This window comes from Sarcophilus harrisii, chromosome 3 (genome assembly GCF_902635505.1).
Source record: "Sarcophilus harrisii chromosome 3, mSarHar1.11, whole genome shotgun sequence".
Classification (NCBI taxonomy): Eukaryota; Metazoa; Chordata; class Mammalia; order Dasyuromorphia; family Dasyuridae; genus Sarcophilus; species Sarcophilus harrisii.
The window spans coordinates 286446914-286470648 of record NC_045428.1 but is presented as its reverse complement, the minus strand read 5'-3'; the positions used below and the strand labels follow the sequence as shown (position 1 = coordinate 286470648).

Below are 23735 nucleotides of genomic sequence, written 5' to 3'. Positions count from 1 at the left end.
ATCTAGATCTTGAGCTTGGAGGTTTCACAAAGATTATTATAATCCAACCTTTTCCCCACGCTCATACAATTAATGGAGTCAGAAGTGAGATTTGAACCAAGGCCCTCTGACTCCCAAATCAATATCCTCAGGGGGAAAAAAATGCTTCCTTCGATTAACTTCTATACAATTAAGTCAGAGAAGAGGTATTTCTTTTAAAAAAAAATATGGAGAAATATTTAGAACAATTAATACAATAAAGCTGGGGAAAATGTATTAAACAATGGAAATGCCATGTTTTTTTTTTTTTTTTTTTTTTTTTAAATAGAACGTGGGTATTTTATTTCATGAAGGCTTTTTTTTTTTTTGCCTATTTTGAAAAGATATTTTTTCAAAGCAATTCTCTATAGCTGATAATATAAGTATAAAGAAATCTATTTGAATTGTTTTCTTTAAAATATTTAAAATTTTTATTAAATATCTTTATTCAGTTTCAAGATCACAGTTAAAGTAGTTTAGCATGTTATACACATGACTTGACATGTGCACCTTTTAGAAATATCAAATTAGGTATAAGATTTTGAAGAAAAATTATATAAATGTGTATATTGACTTTTACTACACACACATCTAAGAAAGCAATAATTCTGTTGTACCATTAATGGAAATCATTTATTACATGGTATGTTTACATCAAATCTAAAGAGAACCAAGCCAATTTCTGAAAGCAAAGAAAAAAAAAAAAAAAAAAAGCAATTCTGTCATGCTGAAACTGTCAACAGAAATAAGACCTGGTGGTCAGATGAAGCTGTGTCTAATTTGTGATGTCTAATAGATTCAAACCTATAATCAACACTCAGAATCAGGTGTGTAGAATCTCAGGTTGTTATTGTTGCTGTCTCCTACATTTAAGTTTCTGAGAGTGAAAGACTTGTAAAATACTACTGAAATGTGAAACTTCATTGAGCTCTCTGGCCAACACCACAATATCCACAGTTCTTTAACTTCCAGAGCCAGTGTCCAGCACAAACTAACATGAGCGTGTCAATGGGGAGAAAATGTTTGTCACCCTCTTGTGGGCCACAAGGTAGGATTAGTGTGTTATTTCTCAAAATGTATCCATTTAAGTAATTTAGTTTAGAGATTATGAGGTAAGATTTGCATTTCAAGGGGAAAAGGTAATGACTTAGGTACTTGGTACCAAGTAACATACTTTGGACCAAGAAGTCTTTGGAAGAACTTAACAATGTTCATATGCCCATTAGTACTGTTAGATCAACCAATTTGGAATAAAATCAACTCTGACCACTGGCTGGAAAAAAAAATAAGAATACAAAATATTTTGAAGTGTAGAATTTACCTTTCTGAAATTATTACAGCTTCTATAATACCAGATAATATTTGGCCAAAAGAGCAATCCTCATTTGGATTTGTAAGGAGAAAATTGGGCAGAAATGATAAAAAAAAGTATAAGAGAGAAAAACAAAAATTACTTCTCTCTTGCAACTGAATTGATTCATCTGCTTGGAGCTTCTTTGTCCTGAAATGCCTTGAAATGTAGAAAATAATGTCTCCCATGCAAAGGGCAAGCAAGATGACTTGATATACAGTGTGACAACAGTAACAGTGACTTTAAGACTAAAGCAAAGCAGTCCATTCAATAATCTACTGCACACATCTGAAAACAGATGAACTGACTAACTGCTTCTTTTCAATGAAGTACAGTGTTAGTCAGTCTAACTCAGGATATTAAAAATATCTAAAGCCCAAACCAAAACAAATAAACAAAATGATTCTTTGGGAATGTTTGTATCAAGAAAAAGCAACCCCTGAAGAACACTGGTTTTCAAAGGGTGCCAGGCAATCTTTCTCAGAGCAAATTAACAGCTCGATTTTAGATTCCATCAAGCAGCCAACAAGAATACTTCATAGGTCAAATGAAACAGCAATAACTACAAGGCTACCACTGCCCATTTTTAGCAATACACAGTCCTCTCTGTGTGAGATGGTTCCTGGAATTTTAAACACTGCAGATGTGAATGTGGCACTGAGGGCAAAAAGCATCAGATGGTGCAGTTTTTGAAACAGATAGGAAGTCATGAAGCTATCCTTTAAAGCAGAGGTAGCCTATCAACATTGGACTGATCAGTGACCACTCTGTAGAGTGTAATTAAATATTAACCCATTGGTGCCATATAAACCCTGTCTTCCCTTTGCAAGGGGGGAAAATAGACTTTATATCTTCTTCCTCATTTCCCCCCCCCCATAAAATGGTAGTCTTCTTTCTTAGAATGTAGGCTCGCCTGAAGCCCACATATTCCATAATTTCGCATATTTAAGATACATACAGTAGTTGAATTGGCAAGCAAGTGTTTCACATTAATACCAAACTTGTAATAGATGCACTTCCATCCTACTCTTTTCCTCATAAAGAAACTTTCAGTTTCCTGCTTGCGATGGTTTCTGGTGCAGTTTTTTAACTTTCTTGACATTTTTCACGGATACAAAATTGTAATATGATGGGCCAAAGACTGCAGAGTGCAAAAGTAAGTTTACCCTATTCAAGTAGGGTACTATTTTCCTGAACAAGTTTTTAAAAAAAAAAAAAAAAAAAAAAAAAGGTGATCCAAAAAGTTTGTTTCTTGATATCAAATCAGTTCATATACTTCTTCTTTTTTTAAGAAATATGGCATTTCCCATCAATTTTGAAAGTATGAATTGAAACTACGAATTGATGATTTGGGACTTTATACCTAATCAAATTTTTCAGCACGACTTTTGGAACATTGAATTAACTGAAAAACTCATCCAGTCTCATTAAATAAAGATACTCCATTTCTGAAGTTATAGCACATTCATGAGAATAAAGACTGTCACAGGATTACAACAGCATGATTTAACCTTAAGAAGGTTTTTAATGAATTAACAGTTTTGGTCTCAAATCTGGAAAATAACCTTAGTCGGGGATCAGAACCTGTATCTCAAAATGTTTCTATGGAACATGTTTTACTTTTTCTCAACCTCATATACAGTACTCAAACAATTAAAAACTTAAAAGATGACTTACAGTAATTTTTCACGCAGCTTCTCATAGGTTGTAGCTTCAGCTACTATAATACACTTTACATACCTCAAAATTACATTGGAAATACCCAGAATAACTAAATAAATAAAAGCCAAAGAAAACTGGAACAGTACTGTGTCTCCCTTTGAGACGAAATCCCCCATATCCAGCATCACAGAGAAGGGCTAGGACAATTTTTTTCAAAAGATTTATATACAGGTTTGAATCCAGAAATTAAGGTTAATGCATAAATATTGATAATTTCAACTCAATTCAGAATGGTTTCAGAAAGATATGATACAACATATTTAGAATAAAAACAAAGCAGAAGAGCATCATATTTTGGTTTGCTTGAGATATACATAAGGTGCAACATTTTTTTTTTCTCAAGGAGGCTTGTGGGACAGTGTTTGCTGGCATACTAAAGTACACACCATAGCAATATGACTTTACAAAACAAAAAAGAATGCTATTAAAATAACTGGAAGAAAAGATAATATTAAATGTTGGTCTGAAATATTTGTGCTAACAAACTGTGTTACCTGAAAAATATCAACACCCCTCTGTAGCAGATTCAGGGCATGAGCAGTTCTAGCTATTGAAATCAAGACTTCACTCAGAGAAACAACAAGGTAAGGGCCTAGAGAACTATAAAGCTTTGCAGGACTTCTGCTGCTCTCAGTGCCTAACTGCTTAAAAATTAAGCATTTCTACAAAAAAGTTTTTATAAGTCTCTGAAAACAGTCATATCCAGTAAGTTCTCCCCACCCACCCTGCCCCACCTAAGGGAAAAGCCACTGAGGTTTAGGAAAAAGCAGATCAAGTAAGATATTAATTCACATAGAAAAAAAGTAATCCTTTTGTTTCTTTTTTTGTTTTGTTTTGTTTTGTTTTGTTTTGTTTTTTATAAAAAGGTCCCATTAATATACAGCAATCTCTTAAGGAACACTAGTGAAATGTAATTGGAGGAAGATTGGAAGAGGCTCTGGCAAAAATAGACCTATTCTAACGTGTTCTATAGAATAACAAGTTAGTACCATTGTCAAGGTGCATGGTCCGCACCATACGATTTTTGGGTTTTTAGCTAATCTTAATTTCTAAATCACTGCTAGCAAGTGGTCCAAAAACTCCAACAGCCACCACAACTGGGACCCAGCAATTTTCAAACATTCTTTTTAAAACTTAGAAAACATTAATAAAACAGGTTCATAGTAAAAACCTAAGGTACATTGTATTTGTTGGGACTCTTTACTAGGTTTAGTGTTACCTGATTGGGGTTAAGCTGTCACCTTGGATTAACCTTTTTTCTATTCCTTCTTCCTCCAAATGCACAAAGAAAATGTATTTTGAGGACATCATTTTCCAAATGCCTTTCATCTTCATTGCTCTCTATACAAATTACTTTTCCATTCCTGTGTAGTATGTTGTACATATTTTCCAGCACCGAAACTGAAGTCATATCTACAACCATGAAAGGCTAAACCTAGTCTGTATTAAGAGTTACTTATTTTTTTTTTGTATGGCTATTACATCAAATTACAATTACAAAAAAATCATTATCAATTCAGTCAAGTATAAATAAGAAGGCCTGATAAAACCATGTAAACTCTCATCATTTTGAGACCTAATTCAAGAGCTTCAAACTCAACCTAACACTATCAAAATTCAGCCAGTATGAAGACCAATAAAAAAATTATTGCTGGAGTCCAGTAATTAAAATTTGGCATTTTCTTTCTTTCTTTTTTTTTTTTTTGTGCTGTGATGCAAGAATAGGGACATACTTTGTGCTATGGAACAAATACCCTGTAGAATTTGTAGCCTCAGACTAATTTTGATTTATCACTTTGTAGCTGTTGCTAGGAAACAAGTCACTGGGAAAGTCAGGTGGTTAAGTCAATATGTTGAATGTTCTAAGCCAGCTGATCCACTTGGCACTGGCCTATCTATGGTTTAATGCTCAAAAGCAACAAAACACAAAAAGAAATGGAAACTGGCAGGTAGATCTAGATTTGATAGCCCCACTCGAGTCAAGCATACTTCTCATTATCATTTACTCACATACCTCTTAACCAACACAAACTCTAAATGGCTCTAAAAAAAACCTGCATTGCCAATTTAGGCTGTGCATAGCAATCGCAACCCAGTCCAGTGTGTCTGTGAGAGATATAAAAGGTATGTGTCTCAGAGTCCACATGAATTCAATGTCTTCAATGTTTTCAGAATAGTGAAGTAATTCTAAGGTCACTTCTGAACAATTTTTCTGTCCTTTTTTTTTTTAGTTTGTTTCATTTTTGTTTGTATCAATGTTCCACTGGTCTCTCAGACCCCTATGTAAAAAATAAAAAGAATCCTCAAGGCATGATACCATCAATAATCTGCAGGACTCTTCCTCCAACTAGGTGAAAACATACCACAACTTACCCTATGCAAATTCTCCTTAACCATTCAAGCCTAAGAAAAGACTCAGCCTAGAAATAGAGTCAGACTTTTTTTCTTTTTTGCCAACAAACTACCACTCTGGTGGCAAATATAAAAGTGCAGAATATATGGACCACGAGGCTGAGCATACACCGCTAACAATGGTACGTCTGCCCATGCTGTTTGGGGTTCTCTGGAACAGGTTTTTTAATTTAATCTACAATATAAATGTAGGCATAACCTATTATATAAACCATCTTAGAACTTAAATCTTCATGTACAAAAATGACTAGGAATATCTAATAATAACTAGTGCAGTGCGTCAGTTTGTTTTTTTTGTTGTTTTTTGTTGTTGTTTTTTTTTTTGTTGTTTTTTTTGTTTGTTTTTTAAAGAATAACTAGATATTATACGAAACTAGTTTCACACTCTCTGGTTGGTAAAAGAGACACTGGATGAGCTACAGTAAAGGCAGCCACTTCCAAGCAACCACCAATTTACCATTAAAAGCCTTCAATAGAAAGCAAAGCTCCAGGATCATTCTCATTCTGTTCATTATCAGACAAATAACATCCCCCTCAAAGATTCTGGGTTCCAATAGGACGACCTGGCCCAAGTTGCTAACTTCTGGCTTCAAGTGAAATCTGGGCCGTGCAGGGCACCAATCACGTGTTTGCAATCTATATTTTCCATCCTATGGACTGACTAGCTTCCCTTGGTAAAGACAAGGCTAGGATATTAGGTAAAGCACAATGTTTTACAATAAAGGGGAGCTTCACTGGTCAGCGCAGGAAATAAGTACGGGAGCCTGTGGCATTTCTTTCGGCTGTCCATCATGGGCAAGGGGAGCTGCCCGCTGACTTCTGTAAAAGGAGAACAAGAAAAAAGAAATGAATCATCTTTTAGAATCCTTCTAGCTCTGAGATCCTATAATTCAGGGACAGTTCTTGGAGACTGGAACAAATAACAAAGGCTTTTCAGTATCTTGCTGAACAGCTGCTGATATTTTGGAGTCAATTACATTGCTTAGTTAAAACTGTTGTCATTTTAAATTGTCTCACTTTCAAAGAATTTTAAGTTTTCATTTCCTCACCTCATCTGACTTTACCTTGATTCTCTATGAGAGGGAATTGTACCCAAATTTATTCTCCTCTTTTTAAAGATGGGGTATTATCCATCCAGGTACCAGTCGATTCAAAGTCTCACCAAAAGTGACAAGTGGCCAGAGGAAATGGAATCAGACTTGGGCTCTTGACTTCTAAGTCAAGCAATGTAGAAACTGAACTAAGCTGATTCTGAGTCTGGGCTACAACTGAATCAGGTTATGTAAAGGAGTACATTTGTTTTTATTGATTTAATCTTTCAAACTCATCACATTTTCATCCAAAGTACTGCAGTTGCTATCCAAAGGCTGAAATCAGCTAAGACATATAGCAATTCACATTTACTTTACCTATTACATTTTTACTAGTTTCTTTTGATGTGCTGGATAAAATGGATACCTGGGATATATGACAAATTTTCAGGTTTCCTGAACTCTGGTTAAGCTCACTGAACCAGTTTAAGAATTATGAATTTAAACATACAAACTATAAAAAGTATAAGAACCAAACTTCTGGCTTAATCTGTCTAATAAAGTGTGCATGTTTTAAGTGCAACCTGCGACATCTGTTCAACTATCTGTTAAAAAAATTCTAATGGGAAAGGGAAACCAAGATGGCTTTTACTTATTTCTAATTTAATGTTCTCCACTCTCTTTGATGTGTCCAAGGAGAAATGTGGATAATACATGAACACATATTAAGGCACACCACAATGAAGGAAAAATAAGAAAAAAGGGAAAAGATAAATTGCAGAAAAGGCCATTGATGGAAAAGCTTGATAGTTTCTAAATCTGAACATGCCTCATTTGTACTGAGTTCAGGATTAAGCAGAAAAGGGAAAAGAGAAAAAGAACAAGAAAAGAAAAGGGAAAAGATGCAAACTCATGCTTATATATTTATCCTCTCTATAGGGGAAGCTGCTTTTCTATGTTAGATTCCTGCAAGTATCCTAAGTGTCATGCACCACAGGTTTTTTCATTTGCTTATTTTTCCCTTAACTTTGCATAGTGATTAACCAATGTTATGTTTATTAGAACCATGAACACAATGAATTTTAATCAATGTTCATTTAGTGAGTAAAATCCCATAAAATAATGTTAAACCCCTCACAAGGAGCAGTGACAGAACCATCTTCAAAGAAAGAGGCCAAATGATGGTAATTAAATATTTCAAAGTTTGATTTCTCTAAGGTAAGTTACAAATCATGTGATGTTGATAACGAATTTAAGTAACATAATCAAGGAAAAATCAGACCTCTACTCTTGCTATTTTCCCTTTCCTTTCCATATGTGAATTCTAACTGTCCTTCAAATTCTATTTAAGGTATTGCTTTTTTTTTTTTTTTTGAAATCTTCCTTATACCCACTCTGGTACAATTAAATCTAACCTTCTGAATTCTAGTATTATTGAGTTATAACACTTTCATTCCATCAAAGGCTTAAAAAGATCTTGTTCTTATTGTTTATAATGAGTCAATTACAAATGTGGAGATATTATATATGAATATGTAATATGAGTAATTATTTACCATTCATTTGACAAAGTTAATTTTTTATGCGTACATTTCTTTTTGTCTCCCCAACTGGATTGTAAGCTTCTTTACAGGAAGAAATCCTTTGCTCATATAATCCAATGGATTTGTAATAGCATTAATGCATATATTTCCTTTAATCATGCAGAGTGAAACCCTTCCTTTCAATGAGACTTTCACTGACATCCTCCCATGTGTTCACCATAAAGGGATTATACAATGTGCTAGAGGCCTTCCTTGAGTTTTCCCAACATTATGAGAATACAAATTCAGCACATTCTTTCTCCTTTGCTCTTGCCACATTGCCAACTATCTCCTTTTTGGCTTTATGTTTCTTCAATAGATCCTTCACTCTGTTTTCCCCTTTTAATCCCTTGTTTATGTGTTGCAGCCTATATACCTTCACAATAGATTCTCCATTGCCCATTAGCTGATGCCCAGTTTCAATTCTCTGGCAATATCACTGTTCCATAACTCACAACAAAAAAAAATCTTAGAAAAAAACTGGCATTGTGAAGATGGGCTTTTCTCATCTTTTCGTCAGTACTATTTCTACTAAAGTATGTTAGGTATTATACTATTAGAACCCAAATAAAATGTTCATCATGATCACAGAAATCATTGTATAAATTTTCTATAGATTTTCTCTATTCTTTATCTCCTTGTCATCATCTTTTTTGTTTCATCCTTACAAGACTCTGCCTAGATGCCAGAGCTTAGCATATTACCTGACACATAGTACGAATTTAATATTTACTGATTGATTGATTTGGTCTTGCTGGGATCTACAAATTTTTTTTTTTCCCAAAAAAAATTTCCCCCCTTCATTGCTCCTTTTCTTTTTTAAGATATCACTAATCATAAGTTAGAATAAAACACAAAGTTATCTTTTTGGCATTTAAAGCCTTTCACAATATGGCTTCAGCTTAAATTTCCAGGCTGATTATGCATTACTCCCCCTCACATGCTCTGTTTTCTAGCCAAAATGGCCTTGTAGCTGTTCTTCCAACTCTGTCTTTGCACAGGCTATATCATCTGCTATAGCTAGATCCTTGCCTTCCTCACTTTTATATCTTAGAGTTCTTACCTCCCTTGAAGGCTCTATTCAAGGACTTTTTTAAAAGAAATTTTCTTGACTCACTCATTCATTGGTGCCTTCCTCCTCTGAGGATCATTTGTGATTTTTTAAAAAATTATTTATCCCGTATTTGCTTAACCACAAACATTCTGTACCTCTTAAGTTCCTTGAGAGCAAAGATTGTTTCATTCTGTGTTTCTATCCTTAGTGGCTAGTACACTGCTTGATAAATGCTTGGCTGATTGAACATCTTTCTCTATATGATTTTAAAAATAAATATTTATTATATATTAATGTTACTCTTGGCTGCCACATTTCTATCTTGACAAATAAGTCAAATATTTGCTGTTGGGTTAAGGATTGGGGTAACTAATAATTAAACCTCTGAAGATATATTTGGTATTCATATCTTTTCATTCATCTATTTTCCATTTTTCAGTATTAGCAACTTGCTTTAACAGGTTATATTGAAATCAGTTTAATTGTCCTCCTTTTTAAAGTTTTTATTTTTTCTTATAGCTTTGCCCTCATTTGATCTTTGGGTCTGTACATAGATAGTTGATTATGAACTAACTCCATAGGAGTATTAAGCAATTTAATTTTTTCTTTTATTCAGTATTCATCATGCCTGATGCCTTTGGATTCTTTTTTTAAGTCATCATGCTGATGGTTTCAGCATTTTTTATTGTCTTCATCTACACTGACTTTGCATTCAAGTCACTGAGCTTCAAAGAATAAGACTAATTTAATTTGGAGGTTCTAATTGCTTTCAGTAAACCTGCTCTACCTCTTCATCTTCTAAAACAGATGTTGCCACATATGCTCTCATGATTTCTGTGATGGCCTTTTTCCAAATATTTATCATGGATTCTGCAATGTAAAATGACCAAACCACCTATGAACTGATATTCCTTGTTTCCTTTGGACACATAATAAAACTTTTTCTGCCAACTTCTATTTCCACCTCCAAAAAGAATCAGTGAACTACCCTTCTATTTAGTTTTAACTTCCTTCTGCCTTTTGGTTCATTTATGGTAAGGATCTAAGATGGATGTAATTCAGTTCTTCAGTAGAATATCCTCTAATTGGTCATTCAGAGTACGACTAGCTAAGTTAATATTTATAGAGAGCCTAAAGATCATGTGATTCTTTAATGGCATGGATAGGGGCGCATTCTGTCACCTCACTGCAGAAGATGACAGGTACTGCCAAGGTACATTTTAATGGGTTGTCATGGCTAAAGAATTTATTATCAAGTATCCAGTATACTGACAATGAGCTTCTCTATACTTAAAGAGGCAAGGATGTTTCTCAGAAACAAGATACAATCTGTTCATGGGACCATACTATGAGCCCTTCCAGCATATCAGATCCCTCCATACTACAATGATACAGAGAAGCAGGAATTATTTTATTTATTTCATTATATAAAACTTCTTTTTAAGCCCCCAAGTACTCACTATAGTATTTTGACAACTGTAAATATTGTTAGGAAGTTATAGCTACATTTGTGCAAATTATAAGATATTTAGCTTCTGGAAAATTGTGATAACCTAAAACCTGAGGAGACAACATATCATTATCGAGTTATTTTTAATAATGTCCAACTGTTCGTGATGACATTTGAGGTTTTCTTGGCAAAGATAGCATGGTGTTTTTGTCACTTCCTTTTCCAGCTCATTTGACAGATGAGGAAACTGAGGCAAACAGGGCTAAATGACTTGCCCAGAGTCACACAGCTAGGAAGCATCTGAGGTTGAATTTGAATTTATGAACATGAGTGAATCTTCCTAACTCCAAGCCCAGCGTTCTACCTACTGTGCAATACATAGTTTATCCTACATAGCACTGTATAATTTGAAGTAATTAAAAGTAATCTGATTTTGCAATTTGAAGACCTGGGTTCAATTATCTATTCTGTCAAAAACTCTCTGTATGATCTAGACAAGTCACCTCACCTTTTATAGCTATAAAATAAGACAGTCAAAGACTGCATAATCTCTAAGATTTCTTCCCACTTTAAATTCTATGAGCTATTTGTGACATAAGTATAGATGCTACAATATGCTAATCGAAATGAGAAGAAGAAAGTCTGTGCTCTGGCTTTAACTTCAGTTTGTCCTAAATTTTGAAGACATCAGATAGCAGAAGCTTCACCTCAGTTTTAAAGGAAAAAAGTAAGAAAAAAGTAATTTAGAAAAAAGATAGCCAAAATGTCTATTCAGTAAAGGACTCTCTATTAATTTCTTTAAAAGAAAATTCTCTAAATGCACTTAAAATATTATCTTGTATTAGAGAAGAACTTTAAATTTTCCAAAGGGCTCTGTGTGCCCAAAGCATTTATTAGGTGCTTTATAAATGTTGGGTATTGCTGAATGAATCTTTTATTTCATTTGATATTCACAACAACGACAAAGAAACTGAAGTGATGAATAGTTATCTGCTGCATGTGGTAAATTAGTAGCATGATGTGAAAAAAAAATGTGGGCTCCCCGACTGTTGGGTCAGTGTGCTCTTCCCAAACTACACTCTCTCCTTATAGTTGATTTTGCAATGTGAGGTTCACTTGTAGAACAATAGTAGTCCTATTAATTATATTATAATATATTTTATATATATAATATGTTAATTATAAATTAATATCATATACATTATAATACACATATATTACATATACATTATTATAATACATATCATGTATTAAAATAATTTAGTATAATAATATATAATAATTATCATACAAAATATGTATAATGCATACATAGTATGTATTATAATAATGTAATAGTACACACAATATGTATAAAATTACTATATATTGTATGCATATGCAAGCTAATTAGTAACATGGAAAACATATTGTATGCATATGCAAGCTAATTAGTAACATGGAAAACATATAGAAGACAACATTAGCCAAGCAAAAGTATGCTAATACTAGTATGTGACATTATTATATATAATAATGTAATAAAATGGCATATAGAACTAGATGGTGTAACATAGAAATTATATAATATGTTATATGAGATATGGTATTAAGGTAATATACATTCATCTAACATATATATATATTTACATGACATTTATAACGTATATTAAATATAGTAATATGTACTTGTAATTTATAGTATGTTAATACATAATAACTATATATTAAATATAACAAAATAATCCATTAACAGTATATAATAGGCAACTAGTTGAAAAAAGACAGAGAAAGTCTTTATTCTGATTTTAATTTCAGTTTTTCCTGAATTTTGAAAATATCAGATAGCAGAGGCCTTAATTACATATTTATTTGAATATATGTCAGATTATAATACTATATTACATCTAATGTTTTATATATTAATATATTCCATAGTATTCTATAATATTATTCAATATACATTATTTAATACATAATATTATTATATATGATATATGAATAAAAGTGTATTTGCTTGGCCAATTCTCTCTTCCATGTTTTTCCATGAAACTAATTAAGTTTGTTTAGGCAATACAAGGTGACAAGTTCAGCAAAATATGAAACAAAGTCCTGGGAGACCTATTCGGCCATGAAAAAAATGAACATCTGACCACGGGAATGAGGTTTGTCTAGACTTGGAGGCTGCCTTCTTTGGATCCGTTCTGCCAAAGAAAGGCGAGGGCCTACGAGACTGGGTAGAAGACGCTCCCCACCCGGCTCACCTGTGTACATTCTCCATTGCTGCTACTTCAGCCAGGGCAGCCAGGCTGAAGAAGGCAGACACGGCTGGCATGTCTGGTGTGATACTACGAATCTCCTCTGCTTCGATGTTTTGGGAGCATTCCTCATTGCAATCGATATCTGTAGCTGATGCTTTAGGGAGACTACCCTGCAGTTGTTCCTTGGGTTTGTCATCTGTAACAAAAGAAAGATTTATCAAAAGAGGATTTAACCCAACCAGCTTGTAGACAAAAGAGAAAGAAGATTCTGCGGCACTTACTGGGTAAGAAGGTAACATTCCTTCCCAATTCCCCTTGATATATACCGAGAATATAATGGCTTATACAGATTCTCTTCTTCCAGAGCAACAAGGCTCCTTTATTAAGCCCAGTTCTTCCCATGGGCAGCATTATTCTCAAAAGCTGAGTTGAAAGGAGTTTAATCAGAAGCCAAGTTGAAAAGAGTTTAAGAGATTGATCCAAGGCCACAGAATGGGTCAGGATTGGATTAGAGGAGGGAAAAAAGCCCAAGTTAAAATACAGCTTGAGGAAACTTCGGTAGAGGGGCACTTAAGATACCCAGAGAATACAAATGCTTGTGATGAAATATGAATGTTAACTCTGCAGTGTTAAGAATGATTATATCCTCCCCTGAATTGCTTTTAATTAATTAAATTGATTACTGTATTTATTAATCCAAATACCTCGGGTTCTTTCTTCTTCTTTTGGGGACCTGATGTTTCTTTGCCTAATTGTATCATTTCTGACTGATAGTAAAGGGTTTCTTTACCAGATTCAAAGTATCTATTAAAAGCTGATGAGCCTGTGCCTGTGTGACCCTGGGTCACAATTGCCTCAGCCAAAAAAAAGAAAAAAAAATGTTGATGAGCCTACTTCCCTTTTTTGCAGAGTTGGGAGACTCTGAGAATGGAAAATTACATATATTATCAGGCTTGATAGGGAGTATTACATACAATATTGTTGATGTGATGGTCTTTTTCATGAACTACATTGTTTATGAACATGTTCAAAAAATGACTTGATGGCGAAAGGAGACATACATTTGAAGGCAAGAGTATTCTATAATAAAAATAAGACAAAATAGACCTGTTGAAATGCAACTCAAATATCTCTACTGAAATAGAAATAATTTCTTCATTCGACCATGTTGTCTTGGTAGAAGAGGTATTCTTATCAGAGTTTTAAAGGCAATTTTAAATAAAGGAGCAAATAGTAATGGCCTTAAAGTGTCTTGTATTAGAACATAAAAATTCCATGATTCCTTACTGCATTAAAAATGGAAGCATCATCTAAAGACTTTCAGTTTTAAAAAGTCAACGCCTTGCCATATGCTGCAATGTGAAAAGTTCTAAAAGAAAGAAAAACCAGCCCAACACATGTATAATATATAAGAAAAAGTCATTGAAATTCCTCATTTTGCTGTCCTTCAAGTAACAACGTTGGTTTAAAACTAATTTAATAAACTCTTTGCTTCTCTTAATGTTTAACTTTACTTAAATGAGAGTGCATTTAAATGTAATACACAGGAAGCACAGAAATCTGACTCCTGAAAAAGCTGTAGGAACATTCTACGGTTGCTGAAAAGCCAGAAAGCTACAGTTACAATAGCTAATGTTAGGTATTAATGTGAGGTACTTGGGAATTGTGATGGTCTGGAAAGCATAACACAATGAACCTCAAAGCATCTTTATACCTGGAATTTCTGAAAGTGTTCTAGCCACAGGTCTAGGATGTCAGATAAACAAGAGCATCTGAGGATAAATTATGAGCTGGAACTTCTTTATAGGGTTTTGAATGTAAGAAATAAAAGCCATGCCTAGAACTAGTTTGATTCTAAGCAGCTGAAAAATCTAGGACTGGAAAACCTGACTTTCAGTAAAGCAAATAATAATGGTAAGTCATGAGACAGATCAAATGTTCAAGTGCTTTTTAATCTTAAAAAAATTAAAAACAAGGGGTAGCTAAGTGGCGCAGTGGATCAGGAGGACCCAAGTTCAAATCCAGCCTCAGACACTTCCTAGTTGTTGGACTCTGTGCAAGTCACTTAACCCTAATTGCTCAGGAAAAAAAAAAAAAAAAGTACTCTCCCTCCCCCCCTCAAAAAAGGAAAAGCATATAAGATTAAATAACCCCATAATTCTCAGAGAATCTCAGACATTCTCTCATGAGAAAGCGCTGTTTTGTAATCTATAGGATGACAAATAAATTTCGAGATTTCACTAGAATCCATTCCCAAAAAGCTCTATAGAAATCCTTACTTATAGTAGCTTTCTGCAAACTGTTCAAGTGCCTTGATATAGAAACCCTTCTACCTCCCCACACCCAGTCCAGGTGCATATTTAAAACCCCAACCTAGAACCTAGAACCGATCACTCAAGGATGCTGTGAAATCTGGCAGGTTCCCTCCCAGGCTCCCCAGCAGGCCCCTTTTCCTCATCCATCTCATCTCCTTACCCAAAGTACCTCCTGCTGGTGACACCCGGCCATCTGCGGTCCTGACGAGATGTGTGATCTTCGTTTTTCTGGCTTTCCTTTTCTGGCTGCCAACCAAAGGCTCTTGCGTTGTTGTTGGCTCTGGAGTGCTTGAAACTGATGGGGCATCTTTAGTCTTGCGGAGAGGCTCAGTGGTGGTTTTATCTTCTAAAAGTATGGCTGAAATAAGTCAATGATAAGGAAATGCAAATTAAAACACCAACGGGGAGAGGTCAGACACCTACTCGTACCATGGCCTATGGACTAGGCTACAGAGCCCCGTCAGACAGGAAAGGCAGGGAGTGGGCAATTTGTACGTGTCTTCCACACACAGGAAATTCACTTTCCCCTACAGGATTTAGGGCACTGTGTGAAAATGTTTGGGACTTTTGGCTTAGTGAAAAAGGGCAGAATTTACCCAAAGTTCATGCAGGTTGAGGCAATATTCCTTAAATTAAAAGAGTCTACTATTACCATGTGTGATTCCATTACCTTAGAATAAAGCTAGAAGAAACTGGCTGTGTTGAGTTCCTTTTCCTTTCTTGTCCTAATGCACGTCATTATACTTACATAACCTATATACAAGGTCATATATGTTCAGAGTCGGAAAGGACCTGAGAGGACAATCTCTTTTTTTCAAATGGCAGGGAGGGAGTTAAAGGACTTGACTAAAATCAAAGAGTTAGGGTGTTGCAAAGAAAGCTATTTACAAACTGACAAATGCTTTTATAAAATTATTCCTCCTGTTTTATTAACATTTTCTACTTAGAAAGGAAGGATAGACATTCATTAATCCAGTGCAGGATCCTTATACCCTCTCACTTTCAGCTGAACCCAGTGAGGTAAAGCGTTTTTAGTGGAAGGTGTGAGAGGAAACTAGTTCACAGACTTCCATTTTCTTCCAAAGGGAAATAACTTAATCCATAATGCTATAGTAACAAAACTATGGTTTGTGGGGCAAGGACTTTCTCCCTAAGGTGGAAGGCAAAATATGAGTTTGTTTTCTCTAACAAAGTCATTTAGTGATCTTTGTCAAACATTCATTAGATGACTATGCAAATATGAATTAATTATCTATAAACAACAATCAGGAAACTTAGGATCAAATCTTCTCTACTAGAAATATGGAAAAGTCACAACTCTCAGCAGCCCATGCAAATCTTCTAAAACTATTAAAAAAAAAAAAAAACAAAAAAGACTAGTTCCTGATTTGTAATTACCTAAACTGAGATTTTTACCCTGAATTTCCTAAAACAAATCACAGGACCAGACTCTTCACTTTACCACCAAATTTTTAAAAAAGAAATGTTACTTTTTCATTTGGTCTCCATTTAGTCAGAATTAATATTTGTAGTGCCATCTGTGTTTTTTTTTTTTTTTGGGGGGGGGAGGGAAGAGAGTTGAAATGAAGACAAGGAACCTGAAAATATATTTTTACTTAATATAGGGGGATAAACATAGCTTAGTTTTCCCAAAGGAAGCAATCAAAAACTCAGTGCTAGCCAGGAGATAATTCTTTATGGCAAGAACAGGGAGTGGATCAGGTGACCAAGATGATGTGTTCTGATATTTCAGGGAAATAAAATCTTAAGATAATTGAAGGTGCTATTAGAAGTATTATATAGGGATAGAGAGAGGAGTACAGAGACAGAGTTGAAGAAAAAAGCTTAAGTTAATGAAAGGCAGAACAAGTTAAGAGCAAAACAAAATAAGAGTAAAAGTAAAAGTATGTGTTTATGTGGGCACACATGCACATATGACCACAAACACTCACATGGGTCACAAATCCTTTTCAATTTTTTTTTACTCTAACTCTCCAAAGAGTTATTTTATAAGTCTGTCTCTGGGGGAGGAGTATTATGAATTCACAAGGTCTTTAATCTGAAAGTTACAGCATCTCATCCCTAAAAGACTTAGAAGGCTAAAATAATTTGCATTTACTCTAACAGAAAAGATGCTCAGCAGAAATCATTCCATGATTTGAGGCTTGGCTTCTTGCCTAGATGTAGAGTAATGAGGAAATACAGTAAAAGTCCTGCTCCCAAACAAATACTTTGGCAATGCTTTGAAACACTCTTGTCAAGCAAGTCACCAGAAACTGGACAAGGAAAAAAGGACTCCTTTTCAAGTTATAGACTTGGATCTAAGCCCTACAAAGCTCCCTTAATAATATGAGATGTTTATTTCCTGAGTGAGCCAATTATTTGGGCTCATAAAACTTAATAGTTTTATGTTTGGGCTATCTTAAAGCATTATCTCTATATACTTCAAGATTCTAAGAAAAAATTTTGGAAGAAACAGCAATATAATAAAAAGCTGCTTAAAAAAAAGATGGGGGGGGAGCAATTTAGATGGGAATAACAATCAAGAGAAAAACAATCATTAGGCTAATGTTGGAAAGTCAAGGCTTTACATAAATCTAAAGGAATTTTAACCAGTAATCAACTAAAAACATTAAATAACCTCCATTACACATCTCTTTGTCCCCAGAGTTCTCGGTCTCCTGGTTCATATATTAATTGCATCTGCTATTGATATCAAGGGCAAAACAAGGTGGGAATCAGAAGGAGGAGAATATTGCAATTGATTCTTCAATATATTCTAGACAGAAGCAGCTTCAATCCTTCCTAACCCCATAGGAACACTAGGGCTAATTAAGATAAATGAATGGCAAAAACTCCAGGCAAATTAAGGAAAAATTTCCTAGCTGGCAAAAGAAGAGGTAGCCGTTTTGGAAAAAGATATGTAGGATTTTTTTTTCTCCCAAAACTTTTTATAGAAACTATTGCATCCCAATCTGAAAAAAAGATGCCTGATTACTTCTGGGCAGAGATTAAGGTTGAAAAGAAAATTAAATGAGATAATATTTATAAAGCACTGTGTAAGCTCTTAAAATACTTATTTTCTTCCTTACTAATTGTGGTTAATTTTTCTGTATTCTAACAATGGTCAGAGCCTCTGGGAGGCTCTGGGAGAAAGCAAGGGATGGCTGGGAATGAAAAATAAGTTCTGGCCACTGGTACCCAGAAGTTAAGTTATTAAGACTGTCCCAATGGGAAGCTATAACTCAGAAAATACATAGATGATTAGACCAAAGTGTCAGTGTACCAAAAACCAGGTAAACAATCAGGAGGAAACAGATACAATGGAACCAGAGATCCAAAAATAAAATAAAATAAAATAAAATAAAATAAAATAAAATAAAATAAAATAAAATAAAATAAAATAAAATAAAATAAAGGAAAAACAAGAAATGGAGTTAAAATACAGAAATAAGATACCAGTAATTAGAAAGTCTTGAATCTGAGACGACTCTGATCTAGATGGGAAACTTTCTGTGTGCTTTCTATTTTATCCCAAGATTTGGGGCTCTCGGAGAGACAGTATAGCTTAATGAAGAGAGGGCCAGTCCCGATGTCCAAAAGACCTTGGGCTCAAGTCTTAATTCCTGATCCAAACTGTTGCATGACTTCAGGTAAATTATAAGCTCTAAGTTCATGATGAAATGCTATATTTGCAGAACAAATGAGCTTCCTCATTGAGAGTTCCAGAACCAATGAAAATATGCTTTAAAAAAGCAACCTGACTTAAAAATAATACTAATAATCAAGAAGAAGGTCTCCAGTGTACTGGATAGATTCCCTATTGAAAATTTATGAGTAGACATGGTCAAAAACTGCACAGGATGAAAAGTAGTTGGGCTGGAATGCTGGGGTCAACATCAGGGAAACTATATAACACATATTTAATTGTATGATTCAAGGGAAGTCACTAAACCCTGTTTGCCTCAATTTCCTCACCTGGAAGCTGGAGAAAGAATTGGCAAACTACTTTAGTATCTTTGCCACAAAAACTTGGAATGGGATCACAAAGTCAGACACAATTAAAAAGTCTGAACAATAACAACAAAAAACACAAGTGTCCAAGTGAGGTCACCTGCTGTACAGAACTCTCCAGTGCAGAACCAATCTGATTAAAATTAACTGGTTCAGCAAAGTAAATAGAAATGCAATATAATATAGTGGATATATATAATATATGGATATATAATAATAATCTGAGGTTTTCTTACATTAATATGCAGCCCTATAGGGATCTATTTTAAAAATTAAATTTTACACCATTGCATTAAAGGATTTGAGGCCCTTTGGAAGGACGTTAAGGAATGGTAAGATGGTAAGATGTGATAGGTTAACTTGGGTCTAGTGAAAACCACCGAATAAGGACAGAATGAAAATGTCACTTACAATTTTGACCTTACTCTAAAGTGCTTCTGAAGGAAAATGGATTTTGGCTTGTCTCTATCCACTGGAGAAGATGTAAGACAAAGAGTGACAGAGAAAAGGGAAGAACATTTACAAGATTTTAGTACTTAGAGATAGAAGGGTCCTGTAGGGCACACTGACCAACTCCCTAATTTTATAGATGAGGAAAATGAGGGTCAGTAAAGTGAAGGGTTTTGTCCAAGATCACACAAGCCATAAATGGGACAGTTAAGATTCAGAGCCAGGTTCTTTCCTAATTGTGAAATCCACTTTTTTTTGTATTTGTGTTTGAAATATCTAATTTTGTATAACACATACTTTAGGAAGCAAAGGCAGATCTGAATCAAGATGAATCAGAGAAAGCAAACTTTGCTTGACAAATTATAAGAAAATCATGAGGGGGTCGGGAGTCTAAAATAAAGAGTTGTTTAAAGAGACAAATATGTTTAAAAATGGAATACCAAGATACCAAAATAGGTTGTATACAAATACAACAATTTATTATTTTATAATTGTCAGTCAGAGAAGATATGGAGGGAAAAGATTTGATTTTTTTTCTTCCTTTTGAGGTAAATAAATGACTCTGTGTGGTAGAGGAAAGTAGGGTATAAAGCACTCACCTAAAAAAAATAGCTAAGATCTATACAGTGTTTACCATATGCCAGCAATTATGCTGTCATATAACAGACACTTTGCAATTATTATCTCATTTGATTCTCACAGCAAACTTAGAAGGTAGCTATTACTATTATCCCCATTTTATGCATGAGAAAACTGAGACAAAATAGAGAATTACATGACTTGTTCTAGAAGAATCAGCTAGTAAGTATCTGAGTTCAGTTTTGAACTCATCTTCCTCCAGGTCCAACAACTTAACCACTGTATCACTTAGCTGCCATATACTTTTAGTTTTCCTTTTTGTCTTTAAGAAATTATAGAAAGCTATCCAGCATTAAGGAACAAGCCCAGAAATATTAGCTTTAATAAACTGAGTCCACAATTATAACATGTAATTTTCAAGAGACAAAGACAAAATAAAACAAAAACCTAAATCATTAATCAACATTAAAAATATAGGAAGGACATCTTGCTTTCCAAACTTTATCCAGCAGCGGGGGAAGTAAAGGGTATCTAAGAACCCCTCACATTGCAAAGAAAGATTCAAACTCACACTAAAATTATGATCAAATCTGAAATCTTTCTGCCTTAGGTTAGTCTCATAAGAGTTGAAACAGCAGTCAGGTATTTGATGGAACATGAAAAATAAATCAATGAAACTAATCTAACTCATCCTGGGAGGCATTAAAAACCATCTATTCAAAATGGACGACAAAGATTGAATGGCTTGGGTGCTACTGATTCTTTTTAGAAGTAGAAATGAAAACCCTGGCATTTTAATTTTTATTGAATTAAAATGAAAGAATCTAAGGTAAAAAAAGATGAGGTAAGGTGCTACAATAAGAAGCAAGGATGTGCCTCACTTTTTGTTTTAGTAAAGAAACTTAATTATAACTAAGACAAGCAAGGAGGGGAATACTGCACAGTGTGGAGAGTCTGTCCCTGCTTCAAGAACATTTGTGCTGAATTCTAGACTCCCAGACAAGCTTAAAACTGTTGATTGGGGCAGGTCACAACTTTCCAATGTTCCAGACAACTCTTTAAAATCATAATATAAAACAGTAGAAGAAATGTCCTCACAGGGAATTCCTAGACCTGTGGTTTTCAACAATTTTTTCCCTCAATTGCCTTTCAACAACAAAAATGGTTGTGAACCCCTTGAGTAATCTGTTATACTTCTCATAAGATTCTGTAATTATTTACTGGTAAAAGCACCATTAAAGTAGTTTTAGTATGAAACCCTTGGACTACTAAACAGGAACTATTACTCTCATGAGGGAAATCACGGACTGGTCAAAAACAAACAAATCAAACAAATAAGAGTTACAAAGACACTGAGATCCAGAAATGGAAGCTGTAAAAATCACTTGCTTTTCAGTCAAAGTAATATGACAGCCTTCTTAAAACACAAAGTAATAATGCTTCATAATTCATATTTCTACTCCTTTAAGTCTCTTTTTAAACCAGTCCAAAGACATTTTATTTTTAGATGTACACATTCAGCAAATTAATTAGCCTAATTTAGATTTATAAGATCATGATAGGTAAGAGCAGAGGAATGTATAAAAATTTTGTTTCAATTTTAAAATTTCCAACTTATTACTGAGTGCTAGGATTACTTTGAGAGAGGCGAGTTAAGCTTGGATAGCAATCTGAATGATACAAAAAGAGGCATAAAGGAAATTCAATAGAATCATAAATTTTGAGCAGAAAAGGGATCTTAAAAGCCATCTAGACCCATGGTCCTTAAACTTTTATTCTCAATATTTTTATGCTATTAAAAATTATTAAGGATCTGTTCAAAGGGTATTTGTTTATGTGAATTATATTTAAAGATATTTATCATTTGAGAAATAATAACTAATTCTAAATTATTATATAAACCTTTGAAAGGTTTCAGAGACTCCCAGGATTTTGTGGATCACATTTTGAGAACCACAGATCTAAACTCATTTTACATGTAAAGAAACCAAGACAAAGAGAAATTGAATGAACTTGTCCAAAGTCACAACAGTTGTAAGTGGAAAAGTTGGGACTTCAGCTCAGACTTTCAGACTTCCAAATCTAACACTTCACTTTAATATATTGTCCTTGAATGGATAACCAAAAGTCTCAGTTAAACCAATATTATTTTAAGCAACAGTTTTAAATTTCTTCTACCAGACAGCTAAGATTAGGAAGACTAATAAATATTGTATGGAGACAGATTTCAAATTTCACCTTCTAAATTCCCATAAAGTTTCCAGGAGAGTTTCTAAGAAGCAGTAAAATGACCAGAGAGAAGAAAAGGATCTACGTAACCCACAAATTGTGTACTTATCCCCTAAAAAAACTAATGGTAAATACAGTCTGAAAAATTCAATTTAAAGTTGCTTTATTTATTTATTTTTTTGGACAAATTAGGAATCAATCAAAACCATTTACTTTTCATTGTACTGTTCTATACAAATTAGTAAGTAAAAATTAAAACTATCAGTAAGAACAGCCTCATTAAAATTATTTTAGACCAGTTTGAGACTTTCACAAAATCAATTTTCTGAAGATAACTCTTAGCAGAGAAGGAAGACCTCTTTCTGTTTGGTGCATAATACTGGATTTTTAACCTCATCAGAAGAGACACAGAAACCATTAAATCATAGAATGTTGGAGCTGAGCAAGATTTTAGGGAGCACCAGGTTCAGCTTCTTCATTGCTAGCTGATGTTGCCCGTCTGTTTAGTGTTCCTTTTATCTATGTAATTACATATATATCATCATAAATATTATTTATATGAGATTGCTATTTTGCAAGTAAAATAATTTTAAAAAGAGACACATGATAGACATGAGCCTTATTTCCCAGTGACAAAAACAAATGCGTTGTATTTTTAATGCTAACTGAAACACAAACACTTTTTGAAATACATTTTTGGCCGATTTACACATTACTATTTTCCTTGTTGAATAAAAGAACACAGATGGCACGAAATGGTGAAAAAGAGCTGGACTGACAGAACTGTTGTTTGGCTTTACCATTAATTAACAGTCTGACATCAGCAAGTCACTCTTTGGGTCTCAGTTTTATCATCTGTAGAATGGGATTTTGAACTCTACAAGTTTCCTTTCAGTTCTATTTTATTTGCATAATTATATTTAGCAATTACAGGAAGCATCTTAAACAACCTTACAAAATAATATTGGTTTGGAAGTTTGGGAAATGGATATTAGGATGATTTCAAATATAATAGTATAATTAATTTTTTTAAAAATTAAAAGTGAAAATGTGATCCATGGACCTGTTATTATATTTCCTTATATTACTAAAGCACAGTGTAAGTTTCATGACCTAGGAAGTGACAAGAAATGGAAATTGGATTAGGAAAATATTCCATGTCTCCCAAGTTTATCAACTTCTATCAATATATCATAATCACACACACACACACACACACACACACCACACACACATCACTTCTATGCTATCCCAACTTTTTAAACTTCATATTTCTCATCAAGGTAG

General features: G+C 34.0%; 1 protein-coding gene across 13 annotated transcripts in view; it reads right to left on the bottom strand.

The window, feature by feature from the left end:
- Window positions 1-425: 425 nt before the first annotated feature.
- The window catches only part of BBX (BBX high mobility group box domain containing), a 350166-nt gene continuing 326856 nt past the window's right edge, over window positions 426-23735 (bottom strand). For 12 of the 13 annotated variants that reach the window (XM_023498945.2, XM_023498944.2, XM_031959626.1 and 9 more), the window contains 3 exons: window positions 15337-15534; window positions 12865-13057; window positions 426-6322 (listed from right to left, as the gene is read on the bottom strand). In XM_023498945.2, coding sequence (XP_023354713.1) covers window positions 6235-6322; window positions 12865-13057; window positions 15337-15534 — 479 coding nt within the window. In that variant the 3' untranslated portion in view covers window positions 426-6234. The remainder of the gene's footprint in view (window positions 6323-12864; window positions 13058-15336; window positions 15535-23735) is intronic. The other variant, XM_031959624.1, reaches the window with a different exon arrangement.